The 24,226-nt window shown below is 47.5% G+C and overlaps 1 protein-coding gene across 2 annotated transcripts in view; it reads left to right on the forward strand.

The window, feature by feature from the left end:
- RIMBP2 (RIMS binding protein 2) overlaps positions 1 to 24,226 on the forward strand; it is a 288,471-nt gene that overhangs the window by 241,004 nt on the left and 23,241 nt on the right. For both annotated transcript variants that reach the window (XM_080985025.1, XM_080985024.1), the window contains exons 13-20: positions 2,118 to 2,930; positions 7,977 to 8,128; positions 10,239 to 10,703; positions 12,526 to 12,675; positions 12,981 to 13,139; positions 14,500 to 15,219; positions 17,294 to 17,414; positions 22,069 to 22,215. In XM_080985025.1, the coding sequence (XP_080841151.1) occupies positions 2,118 to 2,930; positions 7,977 to 8,128; positions 10,239 to 10,703; positions 12,526 to 12,675; positions 12,981 to 13,139; positions 14,500 to 15,219; positions 17,294 to 17,414; positions 22,069 to 22,215 (2,727 nt within the window). The remainder of the gene's footprint in view (positions 1 to 2,117; positions 2,931 to 7,976; positions 8,129 to 10,238; positions 10,704 to 12,525; positions 12,676 to 12,980; positions 13,140 to 14,499; positions 15,220 to 17,293; positions 17,415 to 22,068; positions 22,216 to 24,226) is intronic.

Raw genomic sequence — 24,226 nt, forward strand, 5'->3', positions numbered from 1 at the left:
ATCTGGGAACAAACTGTGGAATTCTTCCACCAGATACTCGTCAGTGATTGATTCAGCTGGGACCCATGTGTTTTCCGACTGGGGTTCCCCCTCCCAGGCTACCAAGTACTCTACCTGGCGACCTCGCCACCTTGAATCGAGTATTTCCGTGGCTTCGTTACAGTGTTCCCTCTCTTCGACCCGCGGGTGGGCGGTGACCCCTTGCTCCCGTCCCGGGAATTCCCGCCCCTCCCTGTACGGTGAAAGTAGGGACCTGTGGAACACCGAATGTATCTTCATGCTGTCAGGCAACTTGAGTTTAAATGCCACTGGGTTCACCTGCTGCGTTACCTCAAAAGGCCCCAGCCGCCTAGGCTGCAACTTCTTGCACCCTCCCTTTAGGGGCAACCCTTGGGATGACAACCACACCCGGTCTCCCACGCGTATAGCCTCCCCCTCCCGACGGTGCCTGTCCGCCTGCCTCTTGTAAACTTCCTTGGCCCGCTCTAAGTTCAGCCTGAGTTGCTGGTGTAAGGCCTCCATTTCCTCCACAAATTGCTCAGCCACAGGTACGCTCCATCCTTCCTCCCCACGCCCCGGGAATGCCCTGGGGTGACACCCGTAATTGGCCATGAAAGGGCTCATTCCCGTGGACACATGTTCAGCGTTATTGTACACAAATTCAGCCAAAGCTAATTTCTCTACCCAATCGTTCTGTCTCTCGCTGACATAGCAGCGTAGGTATTGCTGGAGCACGCCATTCACTCTTTCAGCTTGTCCGTTGGTTTCCGGGTGCCTCGCCGTCGAGAAGCTCACCTCGACCTGTAGCAAGCTCATGAGTTTCCGCCAGAACCGGGAAGTAAATTGTTTCCCGCGATCCAAGATTACCCTCAATGGAGCCCCATGCAGTCTGAAAATGTGATCCACAAACAGTCTGGCTGTCTCCTCTGCCGTTGCAGAGCACGCTACGAAATGGCACATTTTTGTCAGTAGATCGACTACTACCATGACCGCTGTCTTTCCCCTCGACTTGGGCAGATCTGTCATAAAATCAATGGACACCACCTCCCAGGGCCTTTCCGGTGTGGGTAAGGGTTCCAGTAACCCCGCGGGGGCAGCCCTTTCCCCCTTTGCCCTCTGGCATCGGTCGCACCCCCGTACATATTCTCTTACGTCTTCCCTCACCTTTGGCCACCAGAACTGCCTGATGACAAGTAACATGGTCTTGTGCTGTCCAAAGTGCCCAGCTGTTGGGTTGTCGTGGAGTTGTTTAAGTACCTTCCCCCTCAAAGTCTCCCCCGGTATATACAGTGCCCTCTTATAGTACAAGCAACGTCAAGGACTGATGGATTGCTGTAATGGTTCAAGGGGTTGCTCGTGCATAAGCCGGTGCCCACACCTGGCTGGGTTGCCTAAGTGAACCTTTTCTGTCCGGACAGCCACTCACCCGTGGCTGTCTCAATCGCTGGCAGCATCCGTCAGTGGGCGTTTCTTAAACTTCTTCCAGCATAGAAGTTCTTTCACGCCCAGTCGCCTCCTACTTTCCCTGCGCGGAAGCCTTCTGTGCAAGGAAGGCGTAGGCAGCGGAGGACCCTTCCTCCCCCCACTGGTCCCAGGCAAGGAGTCATGTGACTCCCTCTCAGATTCCCCCATCTGCCCCCCTTCTCCACTGGAGCTGAGCTGATTCCCTTCCCCAGAAGATGGGCTGCCTCTCCCAATCCCGTGACACTCTCTGGGATCCCTCTGGAGCTCTCTCTCTCCCTCTGGCACTGATGGCAGTTCCCTGACAGCTATTTATTTAAATGTTTTGCTTATGCTGGTCTATGACCATAATAAAGTACTTGAACTTGAGGCTAAAGTAAAGCCCAGTAGACAGAAAGGTCGAATTAGTTGACTCTGCCTAGCCTTGGCTCTGGTTCCTTCTACTGTTTGCTTTCTACCAGTCCCAATGGACAGCAGTCACTACTGGCTTAGGTTGGGCTGGGTAAGTACTTCAACAGGGCTAGGGCAGGGATGGTGGTTGAAACTGGCTGCATTTCTCCTTGGCCCATCTTTAAATGTGAATCCAGATGAATCGTTGTGTCTTTTCTGTGTGTTTGTGCAACCTGCCTTCCACCTTTTTTCTCTTTCTCCTCTAGGTGAACTCCTAGATGGACAGAGAGGTCTTGTCCCTTCCAACTTTGTGGATTTTGTGCAGGACAATGAATCCCGTTTGTTGAGTGGGGTGGGCAGCGAACAGGACCAGAATTACATCAACCACACTGGTCACATGTTGGAAGGAGATGGCCTTTTGGAGATAAACCCTCCCAGCCACTTGGAGCCTGGCGTTGTCAATAACAGTGCAGGGACCCTGGATGTGAACATTGATGAAATCGGAGAAGACATTGTGCCTTATCCTAGAAAAATTACCCTTATCAAACAACTAGCCAAAAGTGTTATTGTGGGCTGGGAGCCTCCGGTCGTGCCACCTGGATGGGGAACCATTCATAGCTACAACGTCTTGGTAGACAAAGAAATACGGATGAGTGTGTCCTTGGGGAGCAGAACTAAAGCTCTCATAGAAAAACTTAACATTGCTACCTGCACGTATCGAATATCTATTCAAAGCATAACCAGTAGGGGCAATTCTGACGAGCTCCAGTGCACTTTGTTAGTTGGGAAGGATGTCATTGTGGCTCCTTCGCACCTTAAGGTGGACAACATCACCCAGATTTCCGCCGAGCTCACCTGGCTCCCGACCAACAGCAATTACAGTCACGTGATCTTCCTCAACGAAGAGGAATTCGATATTGTCAAGGCTGCCAGATACAAGTATCAGTTTTTTAACCTGAAGCCCAACATGGCCTACAAGGTGAAGGTATTGGCCAAGCCTCACCAAATGCCCTGGCAGCTCCCACTGGAGCAACGGGAAAAAAAGGAAGCCTTTGTAGAATTTTCGACATTGCCAGCAGGTTTGACTCTGTGTTGTGTTTTTTTTTAGGATATTGCTGTTGTTTGTTAATTTATGTAGCGCCATTGGTGTACGTGAAAGCTTACAGATTGCAAGAGGGAAGGTTATTTCCTGAAGGATCTGGCATTCTAAACTTTGACACAGAAGATGCCAACGTGGAGTCTTCCAAATGCTGTTGAACTACAAATCCCATCATCCCCGACCAGCATGGTCAAGGACAATGGGATTTGTAGTCCAGGAACATCGGGGTGGGGCACAACATTGACTGCTCCTGGAACATGTCACTGTTTCAGTTGCACCTACTTAAGGCTTCATTACGGACCCATGACCATTGAACACTGGAAGCAGGGGGTTGTCCTGAAGACTTTGGGGGCAAGATGAGTTTTGGGAAGACTGTCAAAGGAAGGTGAGAGGTGAAAGGGTGTGTTATCATGAGTGTACAAGTACCTATGACCACCCAGGCGTGTACACCCAAAGAACATGGAATTTGGGACCTCTAACTTAGAGCTGCCGTCTGCCTTCCCCTCTGGGAAGGGCCATAGTTCACTAGTAGTGCATCTGCTCTGTACATAGAAGGTCCCAGATTCAATCTCTAGGTAGGGCTGGGAACATCCCCTACCTGAAACCTGGTGCCAATCAGTGGTAGACAGCACTTATCTAGATGGACCAAAGGTCAGATTCAATATGAGGCAGTTTCCTATGTTCCTGTGCCATTGGGGAAGGATCAGCAAGCCAGCAAGACAAGTAGCCAAGGTTTCGGTGGCTTGAATGCATAGTTTATTGCAGAAATGGGATAAGTACATGCACCACATTTAGATTGCACCATCAGTTATCCAGGCAAGCAAATGGACACATTCTAGCCAGGTGAAAACACCTGGGGTGCAAAGCAAGGCCAGGGATGGGTGTGGCCTGGGGAGAACCCTGTGGGCCAAATAGAGAGGCCAGGGGGCCCATATCTGGTTCCTGGGCCTAAGGTGCCCCACCCCTGGTCTAGATGGAGACATCCATGTTTCCCAAGCAGGGTTAGCGGGACTTTCAAAGCTAAAAAAAAAGTGGTCTTCTCATACCGTAAAGTTGTGGATGCAGGTGTCTTAAATGGCACACCTTGAGAGTTTGAGCTCAGCAAGGCAGTCCACATATAAAAGGGTCTTCAAGGATCGTCCCTGTAGAACTGGCTTGGGGGAGGGCTTCATTCCCCAAAATGACACACGCCCTGTTTCCCAAGGGAAAGCTAAGCAGGATTCCTGGTATACAGAGACCTGCTAGTACTTTTTCTCAACCCATAAGGATTTTGTTGCCTGGCAATAACAATTCAGAGATGTTCGGGGCTGTTGTAGGACTGCCGGCACTGTGAATTGATTGTTACGGTGGAGGGGGCGGCCCTTTCCCTCCGAAAGCTTTTTAGCTTGTTCAGTTTAGCCAGGATGTTGCCAAATATGTGGCAGAACTCATGAAATATACATAACCTTAATAATCACAGGGATATTTTTAGGCTAGGCTTCCATCCAGCACACTGCTATTTATAGGGGATTGGTTTTAATTAGAGACGTAGCAAGTGTGCTATCATGATAACAGGTTTTCAGGGCCTTCAAACAGGGGGAGGTTTTTTTGTTTTTTGTTTTTGCTCAGCTGTTTTTAGCTGCATGGAGCCCAGGTTATGGAACACACACGCAGCCTGCCACTCCAAGATGCAAGGAATGGAAAGAAAGCAAAAGATCTTGCAGTCTAGCTGACGCTTAGCGCTTAAGAAGAGCTGTGCTGAGTTAGGCCTCTGTTCTCTCTTACGAGGGGGTTATGTTCCAGCCCCCCACATGCATGAGCAAAAAAAAAAAAAGGTGTTACAGTAAGTGCCACACTTTTAACATTTGGGGAGGTGCCGGTACTGCATACCCTTGAGTTACCCACCCCCAATAAATAAATAAAAACAGTGTTGCCACCCAACAGATGTAGAGCAGAGTAGTGCAGCTTCAGCAAGAGCTCCTACACACCATTTGGAGTCATTGGAGTCTTTTTTTTCCTGGACTTTTGACCCACTGACATCCTTTTTGGGCTCTGGGGAGGGTCTCCTTATGAGACACAAGTAATTTCCAGCTCTCTCCTGTCATTTCAGGTTAGAATTGAATTACTCATTTAACGATGCCTTGCATATATGCAGTCACACGCGAGTTGATCAGACATAGATAAGGGAATGCCTATAAAAAAGATGCGGGTGGCGCTGTGGGTTAAACCACAAAGCCTAGGGCTTGCCGATCAGAAGGTTGGCGGTTCGAATCCCCGTGACGGGGTGAGCTCCCGTTGCTCGGTCCCTGCTCCTGCCAACCTAGCAGTTCAAAAGCACTTCAAAGTGCAAGTAGATAAATAGGTAGAGCTTTGGCGGGAAGGTAAACGGTGTTTCCGTGCGCTGTTCTGGTTAGCCAGAAGCGGTTTAGTCATGCTGGCCACATGACCCAGAAGCTGTACACTGGCTCCCTCGGCCAGTAAAGCGAGATGAGCGCCGCAACCCCAGAGTCAGCCACGACTGGACCTAATGGTCAGGGGTCCCTTTACCTTTACCTATAAAAAAGCTATGGTGTCAGGGGGAAATGTAGACAGAAACACACACCAGCCTTCTTTCCAGTGTGGTGTAGAAGAGAAGAATAATAATTTGGATTTGATATCCCTCTTTATCACTACCCTAAGGAGTCTCAAAGCGGCTCACAATCACCTTTCCCTTCCTCCCCCACAACAAACACTCTGTGAGGTGAGTGAGGCTGAGAGACTTCAGAGAAGTGTGACTAGCCCAAGGTCACCCAGCAGCTGCATGTGGAGGAGTGGGGAATTGAACCCGGTTCACCAGATTACGAGTCTACCGCTCTTAACCACTGCACCACACTGACTCTCTGTGTAGTGGTTAAGAGCGGTAGACTCGTAATCTGGGGAACCGGGTTCGCGTCTCCGCTCCTCCACCTGCAGCTGCTGGGTGACCTTGGGCCAGTCACACTTCTCTGAAGTCTCTCAGCCCCACTCACCGCACAGAGTGTTTGTTGTGGGGGAGGAAGGGAAAGGAGAATGTTAGCCACTTTGAGACTCCCTCGGGTAGTGATAAAGCGGGATATCAAATCCAAACTCTTCTTCTCTTCTTCCTGACCTGCTGGTTTTCTGTGTGCAAGGAGTTGGGCCAGTTTATGGAACACAGCTGATGCATGTCCTCCTCTGACAAACTTCTCTTGCAATTGCTGCGGACAGCACAAAAGACTCTTGGTAGCCTCTGGCATGCTGTTTCCCCATCCACTTGTCCTAGCAGCCAATTAACCAGGCAATTATTAATCTGGCACCGACTTTGCACACTGGGACCGCAGCAGGAAGTTGCCAGTGTGCTGTTTGCCTCAGCATTATTGGGTTCCCACATGGATTTCTGCAGCCCTCCTGCAAGCTCTCTCTGGGATATTCTGAGACCCAGGGCGTGTAAATGATTTTCCAGACTTCCCTCCTCAGCATCAGATTGCTGCTGCTGAAGTGGCTCCCCATTGTTGGGATGCAAAAGTGTTTGCTGTAATCCTTCCAAAAACCATTTGCAAGGCTGGCCTCTGCCCTGTCCTATGCCCTGCAAGGACTTCTTGGCAGCTGTCTTGCTCTCAACATCCTGGTCTTGGCTGTGGGTTCAGAATAGGGATGAGAGGATTTCTACCCTTCCATTCCTTTTGGTGTTTTCTTGGGCCTGCATTCCGTCCTTCCTGAATTCTTTTCTAACTAGGAGGATTTCTGAAATTGCCATGAGGCAGATGGCTGTGTTGTATTGTTTTCAGCACCTGCGAAAAACCTTTTTCTTTAGCCAGCCAAGAGGTGTAATTTTAGCATTTAATTTTATTTGCGTGCATTTGTTTTAAAACAACTGGTTTTATTTATATTTTGATAGTTTTATGTCCTCTGCGTTTTTTAAATCAGACAACTAATCGTTAACATGTAATTTTACCGTGTGGATTTCTTTTGAAACACCTGAATTTTAAAGAATAACGACTAAGAGTAACCCTGGAATTAAAGCATGTGCATCTATGTGGTTTGCTAGAACTAGAGATGTCTGGGGAATTCAGTCTTTGCAAAATATGACGGGGACAGACCTGATGTCCACTTCCTGCATTGATGTGCATCCACATCACAGATTTAAATTGCATTAACGATCAATCGTTCTTCCTAGGGAACTCTGGGAATTATAGTTTGTAAGGGTGAAAGGAGGGCTCTCCTAACAATTCTCAGCACACTTAGCAAACTACATTTCCCAGGATTATTTTTAAAAATGGGGGGGGGGACCCTGTACAGCACCTGTGATCCTCAGATGAATGGCAGTATATAAATTTGTTAAATAAATTATTAATAATAACAAAATAAACCTAGATGTTTAAAGTGCTATAAAAGTGCTTTCATTATGTAGTGTGGACTAGTCATTCTTTGGAATGTTCTGACGCAGTTCTGAGCTAAAAACAACAGCGACATAAAACTTTGTTTGGTAATGCATAATTTGAGAGACAGTGTGTAAGAAATCCATGTTTAGAAACATGTTTAACATGTGGCAAATTGTGCAGATTTTTAAAAATTTTGTTTTTAAAATTATGGATTAAAAAATGGTAATGGGGTGGAGTAGACTAATGAGTGAACTTATGCCAAAATTGCCTAGTCCTCAGGCAAGTTTCCTCCATCCCTCAATAAACTACTGAGATGACACATTTTGACATCTCCAGCCCCCTAACCAGGCATGTCCAACTCCCAAGAGGCTGCGATCTCTCACTAAAAAAGAAATCCACCCATTAGATTGACCTACGTTGTTGAGCTTTTTGGGGGGAGGAAGACCCAAAGTTGTTGAGCGTTTTTGACACACAGAGAGAGAGAGGTGGATCAGGGTCATGGAATCGACTATGATTGACCAGTAGATCCGCGATTGACCAGTAGATCGTGATTGACCAGCTGGACATGCCTGCCTTAGACAATGAAAATTTAATAACAATATGCTTCTACCTGTAGGGCATATGGAATTAAGTGACTGGTAGTAACTGAAGCGTGTTTTGAAATCTAGGTCCACCAGCTCCCCCTCAAGACATCAGAATTCAGGCTGGGCCGACGCCAGGAACGATCCTGGTTTCATGGAAGCCACCAATTCTCACAGCAACAGGGACCTCCAATGGAGCCAACGTAACCGGTTATGGAGTTTATGCAAAAGGCCAAAGGGTAGGTGGGATTTTCCACTTCGTTGGTGATGACCCACACGCCTTGATTCCCAGAGTGGGTTTAACAGTCCATTCTCCTCCCAGGGAACTCTGGGAATTGTAGCCCTGGGAAGGGAGTGGGGATCTCCTGACAACTCTCAGCAGTGATTTTTTTCTGGGGGTACTCAATGGTACACAGTACCAGCACCATTTTTTTCTAGAAAAAAAAAAGCATTTCTCAGCAGCCTCAACAAACAGTTCCTGTGATTCTTTGGGGGAGGAAGCCATGACTCTTTAGAGTGGCACGATACTGCTTTAAATGTATACTGCAGATGGGGCCCTTTTCTCCCCCTTTCTATGGGCTCATCCACAATGCCCCACAACAGCTACTCACTGTGGGTTATAGTAAAGCAAACAGTCTAAATTTGCCAACGCCAAAATGATACTGAGCATCAGACAAACTTGGCACAATAAGGAAATTTTGCCCATGGTACGACCATTTTCCATCCTGCCACTTTGATTCTCTGGCACCCTATCTGTATAACCTAGCAACTCCAAAATATAGATGTGTTTTTACCTTTGCAAGATTGAATGTATTGCCCTCGGCTGTACTTGAGGGACGATTCCAACAGATTCCATACAAAAAACGCTTATGTCCCTGTGGAGATGGCAGCACCAAATCAGTGGTGCCTGCCCTCCTGGCTTGCACTTTTTATAAAGGTCTGAGGAATGAGATTATTACTCCTCTTTTATTGACCATTCCGGGTTGCCCTACCACTGCCATTGTGTCCTTTCTCCTGGCAGATCAAGAGGAGCAGATGACTGCAAAGGTTGCAAGGTTTTAGCTGGGGCAATCAGAATAAGGTCCACTATTTGACTGCTGATTCAGGTCCCTAAACTCTGTTTTATATAAGTGACTTTTTATTTTGTTCTGTGTATACCACAATGTTCTTTCGTTGCTATGGCCGATGGCTAATGCAAATAAAGTTTTATTCATTCAATGCCACTTGCTCCGTGATTTCTAGACATGGGTCTGAAAGGTTTTTTCATTTTGTCCTGCCACTTTCCTTGGGGAAACCCACCACTTACTGCTGAATCAGAACAAACGTCTATCAAATGGACATTTGCTGTGACTTAGCGGTAAACAGTGGCTTTTCCCAGGGAAAGTGGTGGAACAAAAGAAGAATCTCTCAGACCAGTGCGTAGAAATCACGGGACAAACCTAAGTGTGGATGAGCCCTAGGTTAGGCAGCTGAAGGAAAGAAAACTTCATGTAAAAACCAAGAGTGTTTGTGTGTGCGTGCACGCACTGAGCTCAGTTCTTGTGCTAAAAACAAATTGCATATGCAGTTGAAGTTGAGCATGTGTGATTAATTTGAAGTGTAATGTCTGCCATCCTGCCCCTATCGAGCCACTGTTTTGCACATGAATGCTGTTGGTAGAACTTTAGTTAGAGTTATTTGAGCGGAACCCCTGGTCTGAACCTTTTGCAGAGTAGAAATTAATATGCTCCACACCACAAGAAAAGGTTCCAAAAGGCGTTACTGCAAACAGTCTTAAACGAGTTGCAAAATATATGTTGCAAGACTATAAAGTAACACATTCTCCTTAAGCAAACTAGCAATGCCGTCCAGTCTTCTTTAAGCCCTTAATACAGTCCAAGAACCTTCCTTTCTCCAGTCCCAGAGAGAGATCCTACACAAACAGAAACGTTGAGCTAGTGCCTACTGAGACAGTTTCTCAGGGATGGGTCATAACTTAGCATAAACGCTGAAATGGAAATCTCCAGCCTTATATCACCATAATTAACTGAAGTTAAACCTCCTGCCTAATGCAAACCTATACATAAGTTTTAAACTTCAACACACACAAACATAACATTCTATGCATACTAAACTTATAACTTTAGCAGACCTCAGGGTCCTAGCAAAAAAAAAAAGTCAAAGTAGATGACGTAAGGTAGAAGTGTGCCACCTCTGTCTCATATAGGGCTACTGTTCAGTCCTATTGGAGTGTTCTACCCATCTTCTGTACTAGTTTGAGGGCCCTTCCTTCCTTTCCCATCTAGGCATGGCAGCAGAAGAACTTGGCTCCTTCTCAACTTGGCCTTTGTGTTTTATACATCCGATTAGGTGGCAGAAGTTATCTTTCCTATGGCTGAGAACACCGTCGTGGAGCTCATGAGAATCCGGAGCCTGGAAGCCAGGGAAGTTCTCGTCCGGACACTTTCTGTCCAAGGGGAATCGGTGGACTCGCTGGGCGCCGCCATTCCACCTGACCTACTGGTGCCTCCAACCCCTCACCCTCGGCCAGCTCCCAAATCTAAGCCATTACCAAGTGCCGGCATCCCAGATACCAAAGACGAACATTTGTGTCCGCATGTGAAAAGGGATGAGTCGTGGGAGCAGGGCCGCGTGGCGTCTCCCATCCACGGACACACCCTGGAGCCTCCCAACTTCCACAGCCCACTCCAGGGCAGGCGGTCTCCTTCCCCAAACCGAATACTCCCTCAGCCACAAGGCGCGCCCGTCCCCAACACAGTCGCAAAGGCCATGGCCAGGGAGGCTGCTCAGCGCGTCGCAGCGGAGAGCAGCAGGGTGAGTAGAACTCGCTGCATCTGACACCCACAACCACACAAAACTGGCAGCAAAACCCGATCTTGGGCCATTTCACACATACACTTCCTTCATGGATGCAGTATCCACAGGTGATTTTCATATGTGAATGGCCCTCTGTGGGTCTGGTCTACACATGCAAGCAGAACAGCATAGCAGGGGTAGCCAACATGGTCCCTCTAGATCAACCTGTGGGTCCCCAGATGTTGTTGGACTACAACTCCCATCACCCCTAGCTAGCAAGGCCAGAGCTCAGGGATGATGGGAGTTGTAGTCCAACAACATCTGGGGACCCACAGGTTGAGAACCGCTGCTCTAGATACTGCTGAACTGATGGTTAGATGGCCCTTGGGGTCCCTTCCAACTCTACAATTCTATGTGTGAAGGGTTCCATATGACCCTGCCTACCCATGGAAGTGAGGGACATGGGTGGCACTGTCGTCTAAACCACTGAGCCTTGGGCTTGAGGATCGGAAAGTCAGCGGTTCGAATCCCCGCGACGGGGTGAGCTCCCGTTGTTCGGTCCCAGCTCCTGCCAACCTAGCAGTTCGAAAGCACGTCAAAGTGCAAGTAGATTAATAGGTACCACTCCAGCGGGAAGGTAAATGGCGTTTCTGCGCGCTGCTCTGGTGTCGGTGTTCCATTGCGCCAGAAGCGGCTTAGTCATGCTGGCCACATGACCCGGAAAAACTGTCTGCGGACAAACGCCGGCTCCCTCGGCCTGTAAAACAAGATGAGCACCGCAACCCCAGAGTCATCCATGACTGGACTAACTGTCAGGAGTCCCTTTACCTTTACCTTTACCCATGGAAGCAGAATGAGATAGCAGAGTAGGGGTAACCAATGCGGTCCCTGTCAGATGTTGTTGGACTCCAACTTCCATCAGCCGCAGCCAGCATGGGCAATGGTAAGAAGTGATAGGAGGCAAGCATCATCTAGAGGCCACCCCATTGGATATTCCTCTGGAAGAGTTATGACTGGCAGCTAGCTGTTGGGCACCCCACTCCAAGCACATGCACTTACTTGGATGGAGCTGGGGAGGAAGCTGGGAATATAGCCAATGAAGGAGAGAATTTTTTCTTTTCTTTTTTTAACAATGATTTTGGTTGGTGGGCCTTGAGAGGGGAGCAAGCAGGTACACTTGGGAAACATGCTGTTGCTTTGAGGAACCTGGTAGTGCTATTAAAAACAATGCTATCTACCTACTTTTCCCTGTGCCTTTTAAATCTGTAAATCAACAGATATAGCGCACACCCAAAGTCCCCCAATGTCCTCACGTGACACTGTAGGGCAGAGATGGAGAACCGGTAGCCCTCCAACCATCGTTGTACTTCAGCTCCCATCAGCCCTAGCTAACATGTCCAACGATGAGGGATGATGAGAGTTGTAGTCCAGAAATATCTGGAGGGCCATAATTTTCCCCATCCCTGATATAGGTTCCTGCCCTTAAACCTCCTACCAACTGGGGAAATGAGGAGCCCCAAAGCAATGTGAATGTGTTGAAGAATCATAGAACTGCAGAGTTGGAAGGGACCGTGAGGGTCATCTAGTCCAACCCCCTGCAATGCAGGAATCTGCTGCCCAGCATGGGGCTCGAACCTATGGTCCTGAGATTAAGAGTCTTGCACTCTACCAACTGAGCAACCAAGACTGTGCAGATTAAATGGGCTTCCTTTCAGTTCAAACTGAATTGAATGCCTTCCCCATCCCTACCACCAGAGCACACAGACCTCACATCCAATTTCCCCACCATCCTTAGAGAGGAGCTCTTCCCTCACTGCACTCCCTGTTCTCGACTCCACAGCTGGAGAGAAGGAGTGTGTTCAGTGAAAGGAGCGGCGCTGCGCATTACGCAAACTCTGACGAAGAAGAAGATGGCTATGACTCGCCGCGTGTCAAGAGGAGAGGGGCTTCCGTTGATGATTTCTTAAAAGGCTCCGAGCTCGGGAAGCAGGTAACTGGTGCAACTGCAGCAGCTTGAGCGTCAGGCGTGTGCCATAGTCACGGCGTAAAGAAACTTGCTTGCTTGTGTGTGCTTTAAAACAAGTGCTACACCATCCCCAGGATGGTGTAGTCTGCAGCTGGTGTTGGAGAGTCCTTTGGTTTCACAAATGCCTGCAGCCCTGGTGGTGGTGCTGAGGTTCTTGGGAGCTGCCCCACCTCAACCTCTTGAGGTTGGCCTTGATTTGAATTTTGAAAGTCGCATCTTGCTTTGTTCGCCCCTCTTTCTCCCTCTCCCCCCACCCCACCCCCCAACAGCCCCACTATTGCCATGGGGAGGAGTACCATACAGAGAGCAGCCGGGGCTCGGACCTGTCTGACATCATGGAAGAAGACGAGGAAGAGCTGTACTCAGAGATGCAGATGGAGGATGGAGGGAGGAGGCGAGTCAGTATAACATCGCATAACACTCTCAAGGTAAAAAGCAACTATGAGATGGGGAAATCCTCTATGCAAAGGATAGGACAGAGAAAGAAAGAGGAGCTGCTGACTTACTCGAGAGTAGGCTTGGATGGTCCAAAGGTTTCATGGACTAGCAGCGTCTTCAAATGAAGAAGAATGTGGTTGGAGATCCTAGGCCACCACGCTGTATACAAAAACAGCCAGAGACTTCCCAACTATTACCTCAAATCCTCACTAAGGAATCACATTCTATATAATTTCAAATTTCTGCCCCTTATCAGCCCTGCTGCCCCAAGAAAAACCAGGCACACAGTCACACATATTCCTAGAATTACCTTGCTGGCAGGAACCAGGTACTTCAAAACAATCCCATCTCTGTGCACCCCTTCCAGTCTGCCACATGCCAGGGAAATATTTTCTTCAGGCGTAGTTTGTATTCTTTTGCCTTGAACATCTAACAGAAAGCCAATTTCAAATAATGTTAAGCTTAAAAAGTTGAGTGCTCTTTAAAACAAGGAGCAGAGACATATGAAAACCAACACCTCTCCTACCTTGGAGCTCTCCCTGGTGCTGATTCTTCTGCCTTCCTGTTGGTAATTTATCTAGCATCTGGTAGGTACCAAAATGTTAATCCCCTTAAAACTGGGTGTCACAGTGTAGATTTGGTGAGTCAATTCATAAGATATCCTTCAAAACAGCAGTCAGTTTAGATAGGTACGGAGCTAAACAGGAAGATGACAATATCCTAGTTGATCACTGGGCATTTGTAGTCCTCTTCCTCCTTCAATGGAAAAGGATCATTAATGTGCCTTCTAGGAATTATTCTCAGCATGCAAATGCATGCTAGTAAGTTTCTGTTCTTCATCTAGCTTCTTTTAATGTGTGGACAGGACAGGAGATTTTGCACTGAGATAAATCTAACTGAAGAGCGCAGTCTACAGATTGGAGGAAAGCAGAGGGGAGAGTTATGCCATAGGCAAATACCCCATCTTCCCCACATACCAAAGGAGACCTCCTGTGCAGCATCCACTTCTTTGTTCCAAGTGCCTGGTTTTCAGTTCTTTGTTAGAGCCTCAATATATCAGCCTGCTGTATTGACATCCTTGCACTAAATACAACACTGAGCAACTTCCTAATCATGTCTTTTATTTTCACAGATTCCCATTCAAAGCATGACATCTTTCCTCACTGAATAAAAGCTGCATGCTTTCTGTTCGCCATTGCTCTAAAACTAATTCTGTCTTTATTTTTTTTCTTTCCTCCCTCCTTCCTCTTTTTTTTTTTTTAAAATCACACACTTATTTGTTCTCCTCGCCTATTCTTTGGTCCGGTTTCTTTTTTTCTTTTTTAAAAAATCTCACATGCACTTTTAAAGGAATGTTATACGAATAAGAGAATTGAAGCAGCTTTTTTGGAGCAGCCTGATTTTGCCCAGCAGATCCACCACAGTAAAAAGCTGTTCAGTATCCCCGAAGTAGCTGAAGAGGACGGCGATCACTCAGAACTTTTGCACAAGCAGGGTTTAGGGATGGCCCACAAAATGAGGAGCGCAGTAGCTAGAGAGAGTAGATCTGCCAGAGCTTACCACCAAGACCCGCAGCACAACTTCTGGCACCCGGCGAAGCAGAGAATCTTGGAGGATGCAGGCGAGAGAGGCTATACCTACAGCAGGTCTTCCACAAGGAGCCCAGACAGCGGCCTGGACTGCGGCAGCGAGGAAGAGGAATCGCGCTTCAGCTTCCGCAACACCTACGAGGCGGCTTCCGCAAACGTCGCGCCCAGCTGCTGTGCTGCTGGCGGGAGCTGCTCCTGCCGAAAGACGCCGCCCCGGCCCCTGCTTGCCCGCCGCAGGACGCTGACTAGGCAGAGCAGCATTGAAGAAGACTTTGGGGACCCCTTCCCTTCCTTTCTAGAGCCCCAAGGCGAGGAGAGCAAGCCATCTTATTATGAAAGGAAGTGCGAGCCTCACTGGTGTAATAGAGCAGATAATTTGATGCGCGAAGATTATCAGGGAGGCTGGAGTGGCCACTTGGCAGGGAATGACGTTAGGGCACCTTCCGCAAGGCCATCCTACCGAGAGCCCAAAGACCCTCTGGTGTGTTGAAATACAAAAACTTCCTTCTAAACATCTGCTTGCCAAATCAACCTCTTTTCTTCCTTTTTCTCCTTTTTGTTTTCTCAAGAGTCCATCCTCAGCATGTGTCTCTAGCTCCCTGCTCCCGTTCTTATTTTGCGTTTTCTTTCCTCATTCTTTCCCACGTATTTAATTTCTTTTTTTAATCTATGTTGCTTTCACAGGCTTCTTAATGCTTCTGTTTTATTGTTATTTTTAGTATTTTTATTTTTTTTAAAAAAAATCTTGTGCCATAATGAAATGGGACTAATTTGCTTTACAACGATGATTATTATTTTTTTAACCCCTCACAGATAATCAATCAACAAAATAGATACTGGCTTTTGTTTTCTCCCTTCCTTTTTTTAAAAGGACAACTCAAACTAAATTTTAATTAAGGGTTAGCTGAACTACCATTTTCCTAACATTTGGGGTTGTTCTTTCTTTTATAATTTTTTCCAACAATTTCTTTGTTTCTTTTTTATTGTGCTCCTTAAAATGTAACCACTATGGGGTTTTATATATAACTTGGGGTTTAAACAACCACCGCTGCCAAACACTAACTTTATTTCAAACCCCCCCCTTTTCTCTCTCTTCTGTTTGTTTAAGGTCTGCTTTAAATATACCATCTTGTCATCTTGTTTTTGCTTCCCTCACTCCTAGACTTTCAAGGACGAATTCTCTTTTTCTTCAACCCTTATCTCTGGGCAAGTACTAAGAACAGTCTCTCTCCTGTCCTGTCCTGTAGCGACAGTGACCCTAGGGCTTTGGAGTTAACAAAATTCATTGTGTTTCTATTATCCACCGTCCTCACTCTTAAACAACAAAAACCATCTCTTCTTGCCTTTGAAGTTGCGAACTGCATCTCTGCATGCAGGAGAAAGATACCCCCCTCCAAAAAAATGAGCTTTTGCTCTCCTTGGCTGTTTCAAAACACACACACATACACACACAGCCTGGGAACAGTTGCTGCAGTTCCATATTTAATCCACAAGAGGGGCAGCTATGCTTGCAAAGCCTTTATTTCGTCTGTCATAGACCTCCCTGCTTCCAAATACACCAAGAATGGCTTGCTGGCTTTTTAAGGACTGCAATAATCCAGAGAATGGGCATGTCAGAAATATTCATCCTCAAATGATGATAGTAGTTTCAGCATTAGCTGCTTCTGCATTAACTAGGCCAGCAGTTTGTTTTCAGTGGAGTCTCTCTCTCTCTCTTTTTTAAATAATCCACTAACAAAATTGGTGCCGACCTCTCCCCCAACCCTTCCTTCTCTCCAATTAATGTCGGTTGTTACAAAGCTGACCTCTGAAGAGCCTTAGAAGGTGGTGCCATTTCCAGCAAACTAGCAAGCAGAGTGTGCCAGCTGTGCAATTTTGAAGGGGGAAACAAATAAATTAATTTGAGAAGGTTTTGGGATCTCGTTTTCTTCTTCTCCTCCCCCACTTCCTGCAAGCATTAATGACTTTTAAAAGCCTAGAGGTGGCCACAGACTGAACAGTAGGGGGAAAGGAATGACAGGAGGATGGATGGATGGCGATGCTGCAAAAAAAAACGACAGAGTCTGGCTGGAGTGAATTGAGTAGATCAAATAAATACAGGCTAATCCACTCTTCGCAGCTCTTGGGGAAGAGGCTCAGTCCACTTCGAGGAGGGATCAAAGGGACCGGAAGCATGTTTTAGTGGCAACGACAAAGGCAAAAGAATGTCTTAAAACTCTCCTTTTTTCTGTTCCAATGTGCGACTGTTGTTTGCAAAGTTATGTACCACATCAGGCCAGCAAACTTTTTTTCTTTCGTTTGTTTCTTTCCTTTCCAGGTTTACTGGGCATCTGTCCTCTTCTTTTCAGCTAACCTTTCAGTTAAAAACAAAGTTTAGTTGCCTTTAGAGCTAATGATTGACTTGATTTTCTGTTAATTTCACACACCCTGCCCTCTTCCTCTCCCTGCCCCCCACCCTTTACTGACATGTGTACAGCTGTGTAACTTTTAAACCTGTCTCTCCCCTCCCCTTCTCTCTCTCTCTCTCTCTTCCTCCCATTTATTTTGGTTCTTAGCTTTTGAGTAACCCATCATCCTCCGGACGACCAGACAGGATGGAGCACCGGGGTCAAAGAATATCTCACAGAAGCTCGGGAGGACCACAGCGGTCGCGGCCCATGCTGGTCCCTTCCATTGGTTAGTTGGCCTGACTGGTACATGTTGTGTTGCTTGTTGGAAGGGAAGCACAGAGATGGGTTGGCAGGAAGGGAAGTCCCCAAATCAAGCTCCTGACCTTGATTTTGATACAGTGGGAAGGAACAGCAATGGCACATTTCTGTCTGCATAGGAATATTCCCACTGGATATTTAGCGTGAGAGACTTTTGGGGAGGAAACTGCCGAGCGGATGAACCACTCTGCTTATACAACCTGGGTTTGTCACGAGAGGCTGGTGGTAGCATCCTGCCAAGGCTGTACCACTACAGAGTCCTGTCGGTGGGGGCGGGGCAGAGGGCATGCTGTGTAATTTGGATACTCCTCTATGCCATTCCACTCCTACTCAGCAAGTACACAAGAGAGAAGGCTCCCAAAGCTTTTCTTCCTGTGTGCTGGCAGGTGCATCAATGCATGGACGCATTTGAACAGGCAGCCCCCATGTCCGCCATGTATATTTTTACGCAATACAGTCCCATGAAGACAGTGTGCCCGTATGTCTTCTCTCAATTTTGATAGAATTGGGAGGACTGGGAAATGGGGTGCAAAGCCTTTCTTATTGACCATCTTTCCGTCAGTTCATAGAATCATAGAGGGACCTCAAGGGTCATATGGTGTCCCCCTGCAATGCGGGGACCACAACTAAAGAATCCCCATGGAATTGCAGAGTTGGAAGAGAGTGGAGCAGCTCTTTTAATAAGAAGAGTTTCTTGGCTTTTTATTTTATTTTAAGAGGGACTTTTGCTCCACTTCCACACACAGGAGAATGCCTCTGTACTTTCCACATCATTGTGATTCGTAAATGGTGGGTTTTCAAATTGCAGCACGGCAATTGGATGTGATCGCCCAATATGTCCTGCTCACACCTAGGACAATTTCAGGCTGTGTCAGTGGACACACTGCACTTGGTGAAAACAAACTGGTGTGTGGCTGTATTGGATGTACACACAGGTCCCACTTTCTGAACGCTCGCTATGTGAAAGTTCACTTATCTGAACACAAGGAATTCGTACCCCCAGACTTGCTCTACATACTGCAGATTCAGATATCCAAACAGAAAGCATTTTTTACTTCCTTGTTTGCCTTTTGCTGGTTGGCTGAGGATCAGAGGGAGGGGGAATGAGCAGACAAACAGACAGCATTTTTCGGGACAAAAATCTGTGATTGGGAACACATTAGAAACTTCCCCATAGGAATCAATGGAAATCGTCAACTTGTTATGCAAACACACTGTGTTTGGGAAGCGGGACCTGCATGTACCTACAGCACAAGCTGAAACTAGATTAGCCTTTCTCCATGGATCCCCGGGGGGATGATATTATCTAAAGGAGCTCAGACAAAGGATTTGATCTCTCAGCAAACTATCAGCCAAACTAGATGCTATTTGCTACTTACATGTTATTTTACCCACCCTTTACAAAAAGAAAACACCTGAAAGCAGCTTCCAAAGGCTGCAGAACTGAGTGAAGGAATGGAAAGGGCTGCTTAAAATCACCCTCCATCCCCCCCTGCCCCCACTGCTTTTTCCCCTACAAGGGAAAAATATGGGATGCAACAAATCAGTGGGGGCTGGTCCCTTAAGATGAGTGGAGCACAACTCCAACAGCCTCAGTTGGCGCTCATTCAACTCCTACCTGTCTCTTCTTACTTACAACTAAATGTGGGAAGGCCTGGGGTGGGGGAACGGGGGGGGGGGCGATATGTGGAATATTAAAACTATATCAAACTGGTTTTTGTTTTTATTTTTCCGGGAGGGAAACGGCTTTGGAAAAAATGGGGGGGACTGGTTTCCCCCCAATTTTTCTGGTTTTTTTCCAGGCCTTCCCATCTCTACTTACAACCAATTCAGGGGTGTGGTTTTGCCTGAGGCAGCTTATTCTTCCTCCTCAATTTCAGTACTTCTTGTGGGAGGAGGATGGGGACGAGGCAAAACTAAAATTAGTTGTCTCTAATTGCCATTGGGATGTGGGTGGCACTGTGGTCTAAACCACTGAGCCTTGGGCTTGCCGATCGGAAGGTCAGCGGTTCAAATCCTCGTGACGGGGTGAGCTCCCGTTGCTTGGTCCCAGCTCCTGCCAACCTAGCAGTTCGAAAGCACGTCAAAGTGTAAGTAGATAAATAGGTACCACTCCGGCGGGAAGGTAAACAGTATTTCCATGCGCTGCTCTGGTTTTGCCAGAAGCTGCTTAGTCATGCTGGCCACATGACTCGGAAAAACTGTCTGCAGACAAACGTCGGCTCCCTCGGCCAGTAAAGTGAGATGAGCGCCACAACCCCAGAGTCATTCACAACTGGACTTAACTGTCAGGGGTCCTTTACCTTTACCTTTAGGCTGCCAATGGCTCTGGCTCCCCCTACTGTTGGCCTCCCTGCTTTCCGCTCTACCAGTCCTAAAGGGCAGCAACCACAATGGTAAGAAATAGCCTATAACTCTGGAGGTGATTTTCAGTTGTCAGGATCCTCGTCTGCCCTTCTGCTCAGCCTGAAGGCAGTTTTCCTCAACTTTAAACCATGTATGGCTCACCCCTACCCACCCCCACTTTTTTAAAAAACCCAGGGGCCATAGTCACCCTGCTCCCAACTAGCCACACTCTCACACAGCCCCTTTCGCATGCACACACATCACACAGATGATTCATGCAGATGAACAATGGACCACAAGCCACTGTTGCCAAAATCAGTGGGGTCTGGTGACGGGGGGTAGAAAGATTTTCTGTGTGAACCATATCAGGCCCCTGGCTAGGGGAAGTATAGCTAGGTTTGTCCGAGAAAACCTATGTCACTTGAACTCTGTTTGATGTGCTGTAGGTGTACGGAATTGCCCTCATCCTCCTCATTGATTCACCCATCAGAGCATCCATCTTCCCATTCCTCTTCATCAGCACATTGCATTTCCCCCCTCCATAATACATGTGTGTGTGTGTTTTTTGGAGCTTGGTCAAGAGTACCCAACAAGGAAGACCCAACAATCTGAATGAGAAAACGAAATATGAATTGTGTCCCTGCGGTTTCCTTTCAGTGGCCTGGCTATCTTTCTTCTGTTCCCCAGAGGGATAAACCAGTTTGAGGTGGCTTCTCCTCACGCACCTCATGTTCTCTGGCAGAGCATGAGGTACCTTTGCCATTTCTCATAAAGGTTAAATAATCATCACCACTAACAGTAAACTCAAGAGGTTGAGTCCTTGTGAAACCAGGGCTGCCGAAATTAAGTCAGGCATTTCTCCATAGTTTGAGGATGCAGAAGAATATATACAGTGGTACCTCGCAAGACGAATGCCTCGCAAGACGAAAAACTCGCAAGACAAAAGAGTTTTTCGTTTTTTGAGTTGCTTCGCAAGACGAATTTCCCTATGGGCTTGCTTCGCAAGACGAAAACGTCTTGCAAGTTTGTTTCCTTTTGGATTATCAATGCATTCCTATGGGAAACCGTGCTTCGCAAGATGAAAAATTCGCAAGACGAAAAAACTCACAGAACGAATTAATTTCGTCTTGCGAGGCACCACTGTAATTAACAAACAAAAATTTATGAACTAAAAAGTCCACAATGGCCTGAGAGGGACCTGTGAGCTTCCACATTTATAGAATGCCAATGGGAAATTGATCAAACATGGAGAGGCTGAATTTGTACATAGCGATGATACACTATGATTTATTATTACACAAACAAACCTCAGCCTTGTGCCTTCCCCTCATCATTTGCCTGGTGTATGGTAAGACAGCCAAGTGCCACAGCTTTGGGGTTGGGAGGAACTGCTGACGTATTTTTCGAGGATCCGGTGATATTATTTATTGTGTCTTAGCCCACCATTTCCTCTGAGGAGTTCAGGATAGTGTACATTGTTCCCCTTACATTTTATACCCACAACAACCCCGGCAGGTAGGCTAGGAAGAGAGATAGCGAGTGGCCCAAGTCCGCTCAGCGGGCTTCATGGCAAAGTGAGGATTTGAACACAGATCCCTGAAATCAACACTCTAATGATTGCATTACGCTGGCAGTTTTGCCATGTGAATTACTCTCTCCCCCACCCCACCCACATCATATGGCTACTTCATCTCACTCAGCTGTTGAGAAGAACCACCTTTCTACCCAAAAAAAGAGAGAACAAAATAGCCCAAAGCGTGAATCAGGCCTTACAAAATAAGTGAGGTGATGCGTTTTATTAGATTAGCACGTGCAAGAGGAATTGATGGTGTTCCAGATGTTGGTGGGCTCCAAGGGTGGGTTGATGATTCGAACTCCCATCAGCCCCAGGCAGCACGGCCAACAGCCAGGGATGGTGGGAGCTGGAGCCCAGAAACACCTGGAGGGTACCAGACTAGGTGCGATGGTGGTGTGCTCCCTCCACTGTCAGAAGCAGCCTGCCTTCAGACACCAGTTGTTGGGAAGCCACAGGTGAGGAGAGTGGTGTTTCTGCTCAGGTGCTTCTTCTGGGCTTCTGGGTACCCTGTCGGCTGGGCCAAGATGAGCATTTGGCCTCCCTTCTTAACATTTTTGTGGAATGCTTTGAGGGGCATGGCAGCCAACGTCCCAGCCAAAGGGAAACAAGACCTGGGCTGAGAGCCTTGGCGTGAGGAAGCCTCTACAAGGGAAGGGTAACCCGAGTCGTGCTTAATAGACCATTCCGTTTTTCTCCATAGAGATTACAATGGACAGTAACAGTGAAGGTGCTCGGTCAGGTAGTGAGGGGCATAGTTCCCCCCTAAGAGAAGATGCTTATTATCGCAGCATTGGCGGACACAGGAAATGGTGCCGGCAACGTACCGTGGCCTCTGACTATAGATACGGTATGCCAAAACCCTTCTTCGTCCTTTGTGCCAAACCAAAAAGGGCTGCTTTTTTCAGAGCTGCGTGTGAAATGAGCGCCATCTCTGTATGTCGACGTTGCATGCCACGCCGAATGCCGAGGCCGCCCCTCCCTCGCCCCCTCTTTGATAAGGCAAGTCTTGTCCTGCTTTCCTTTCCCCTCTTTACGAACAGGTAAGTTTTGCTTAGGGAGGAGAAAGCTTTATGGTCATCTGGCCCCATTCCCTGCCCATGCCATCAGCTTTCCACATTGAAACGAGTCAAAAGCACCACCCATTGCATGAACCCCATCCTCTCTCTGCCCCCCTCCCCCCCACCTTTCTACTTGGCTGTGCAATCCCAATGGACATGATCCAAGCACATAACTGCTTTCTTGTACCCTCACCTTAAGTGCTTCTGTTGCCGAAATGCAGGTGCAGGATGCTCAAGTGGGAGCCAATCGACAACACCAGGGCAGTGAGCAGATTCTGATCATGCAGCCCCATGACACACCATTGCTTTGGGGGGAAATCCTAATAACTTGGTGGGAGGTGTGTCCAAGAAAGCATGCACATGGTTAGGCTTTCTCTCTGAGAATTTCAAATTTAATTAATGTCCAAGTCTGGCAGAAGCCTGCATGCGGATAGGATTTGGTTCACCTCTGAAAATGTCATGGAGCCCCGCTGTTAGTGGAGCTCAGATCTGAACTTCAGGCCTCCCTGCTACCAAAATGGCGCTGAGGCCATGTAGACCAATACCAAGCACTGCCGAAATCAACGGGACTTGCTTGCAAGAAGGGTGTGGTGTTGATTCAAAACAGGGATGCTTTGATCTCTGAGCAATCTGGGGGCGTGTAATGCAACGCAGTGCAAACTCAAGAATGGGGGAGAACAGAAAAGAATTATTACAAGGAGGTAAATCCTCTTTTCCCTGGGCACAGGCCACATCCCAGAGGCATCTTGCCGCCATTTTGTTTTGGGAAGCGTTAAGTTGGGAGGCACCATGAAAATGAATTTGTTTTCATTCCTCAGTGGGCCTAATAAAAGTAAACTTTTGTGCACCTAGGTGGAGAACTTGTGGTTCTCCAAATGTTGTTGCATTACAACTCCCATCATCCCTGACCACTGGCCATGTTGGCAGAAGTCAATGGGAGTTGAACAACATCTGGAGAGCCACAGGTTCCCCATCCCATGGCCTAGAGTCTCCCTCTCCTCCTTTCCCCACCATCTTGGTTTGGCAACTTACTTCTGGTGTGTGCATGTGTGTGTGTGTGTTTAGGGGGTGTGGTCCTCATATACCCCTCTGTCCCATATGCTACCCCCTTGTCCACATTCCCACCTGCTTTACAAGAAAAAGCAAATACAAAGAACAAATGCAAGGCTTTGGGGCTGGCCTTCCTTCCCCTCATTGTCTGCCTGCCATGCATTTTGTCTGCCCTCCTGCTGCTTGGAAATGACGTTTCAGTAACTTTCCCCCTTGAAAAGGCGGCACCTCTCCGAAAATGTGGTGTTCTGTTGAACAAAAAATACGTATATGCAAAAGGCATTGGGGGATGCCAGTGGTGAATGTTGACCTTGAACGACTGAGGCTAGCAGCCGGGTCCTGCTAGTGGCAGCCACGTCTCATGCAGGTGTGCCCATGGCAGATATGTCCCCTGTATGCGCAGTCTTCTTTGTTTGTGAACAGAACCGGCCACTTTGTGGGATACCACCATGTGCCACCTCAGCGTGGGTCGAGTGGTGGCAATGTTGCAGATTCTTCTAATGCAAGAATGGGGGACCTGTGGCCCTCCAAATGTTATTGGACTTTCTGGCTGATGGGATCTGGGAATCTAACAACATTTTGAGGCCCACATGTTACCCCATCCCTCTCTAATGGGAAATGAATTAGACCCTCTTACATATACTTCTACTGGCATGGCTGGTGTTCCCTCCACAGATACTCCCTTGCCAGTCTCGGTAAGTATAAAGGCTTCCTTAAGCACACAAGGAAGACCACATGGGCAGCATCCTT

This window comes from Podarcis pityusensis (genome assembly GCF_964106645.2).
Source record: "Podarcis pityusensis genome assembly, chromosome: 16".
Lineage (NCBI taxonomy): Eukaryota > Metazoa > Chordata > Lepidosauria > Squamata > Lacertidae > Podarcis > Podarcis pityusensis.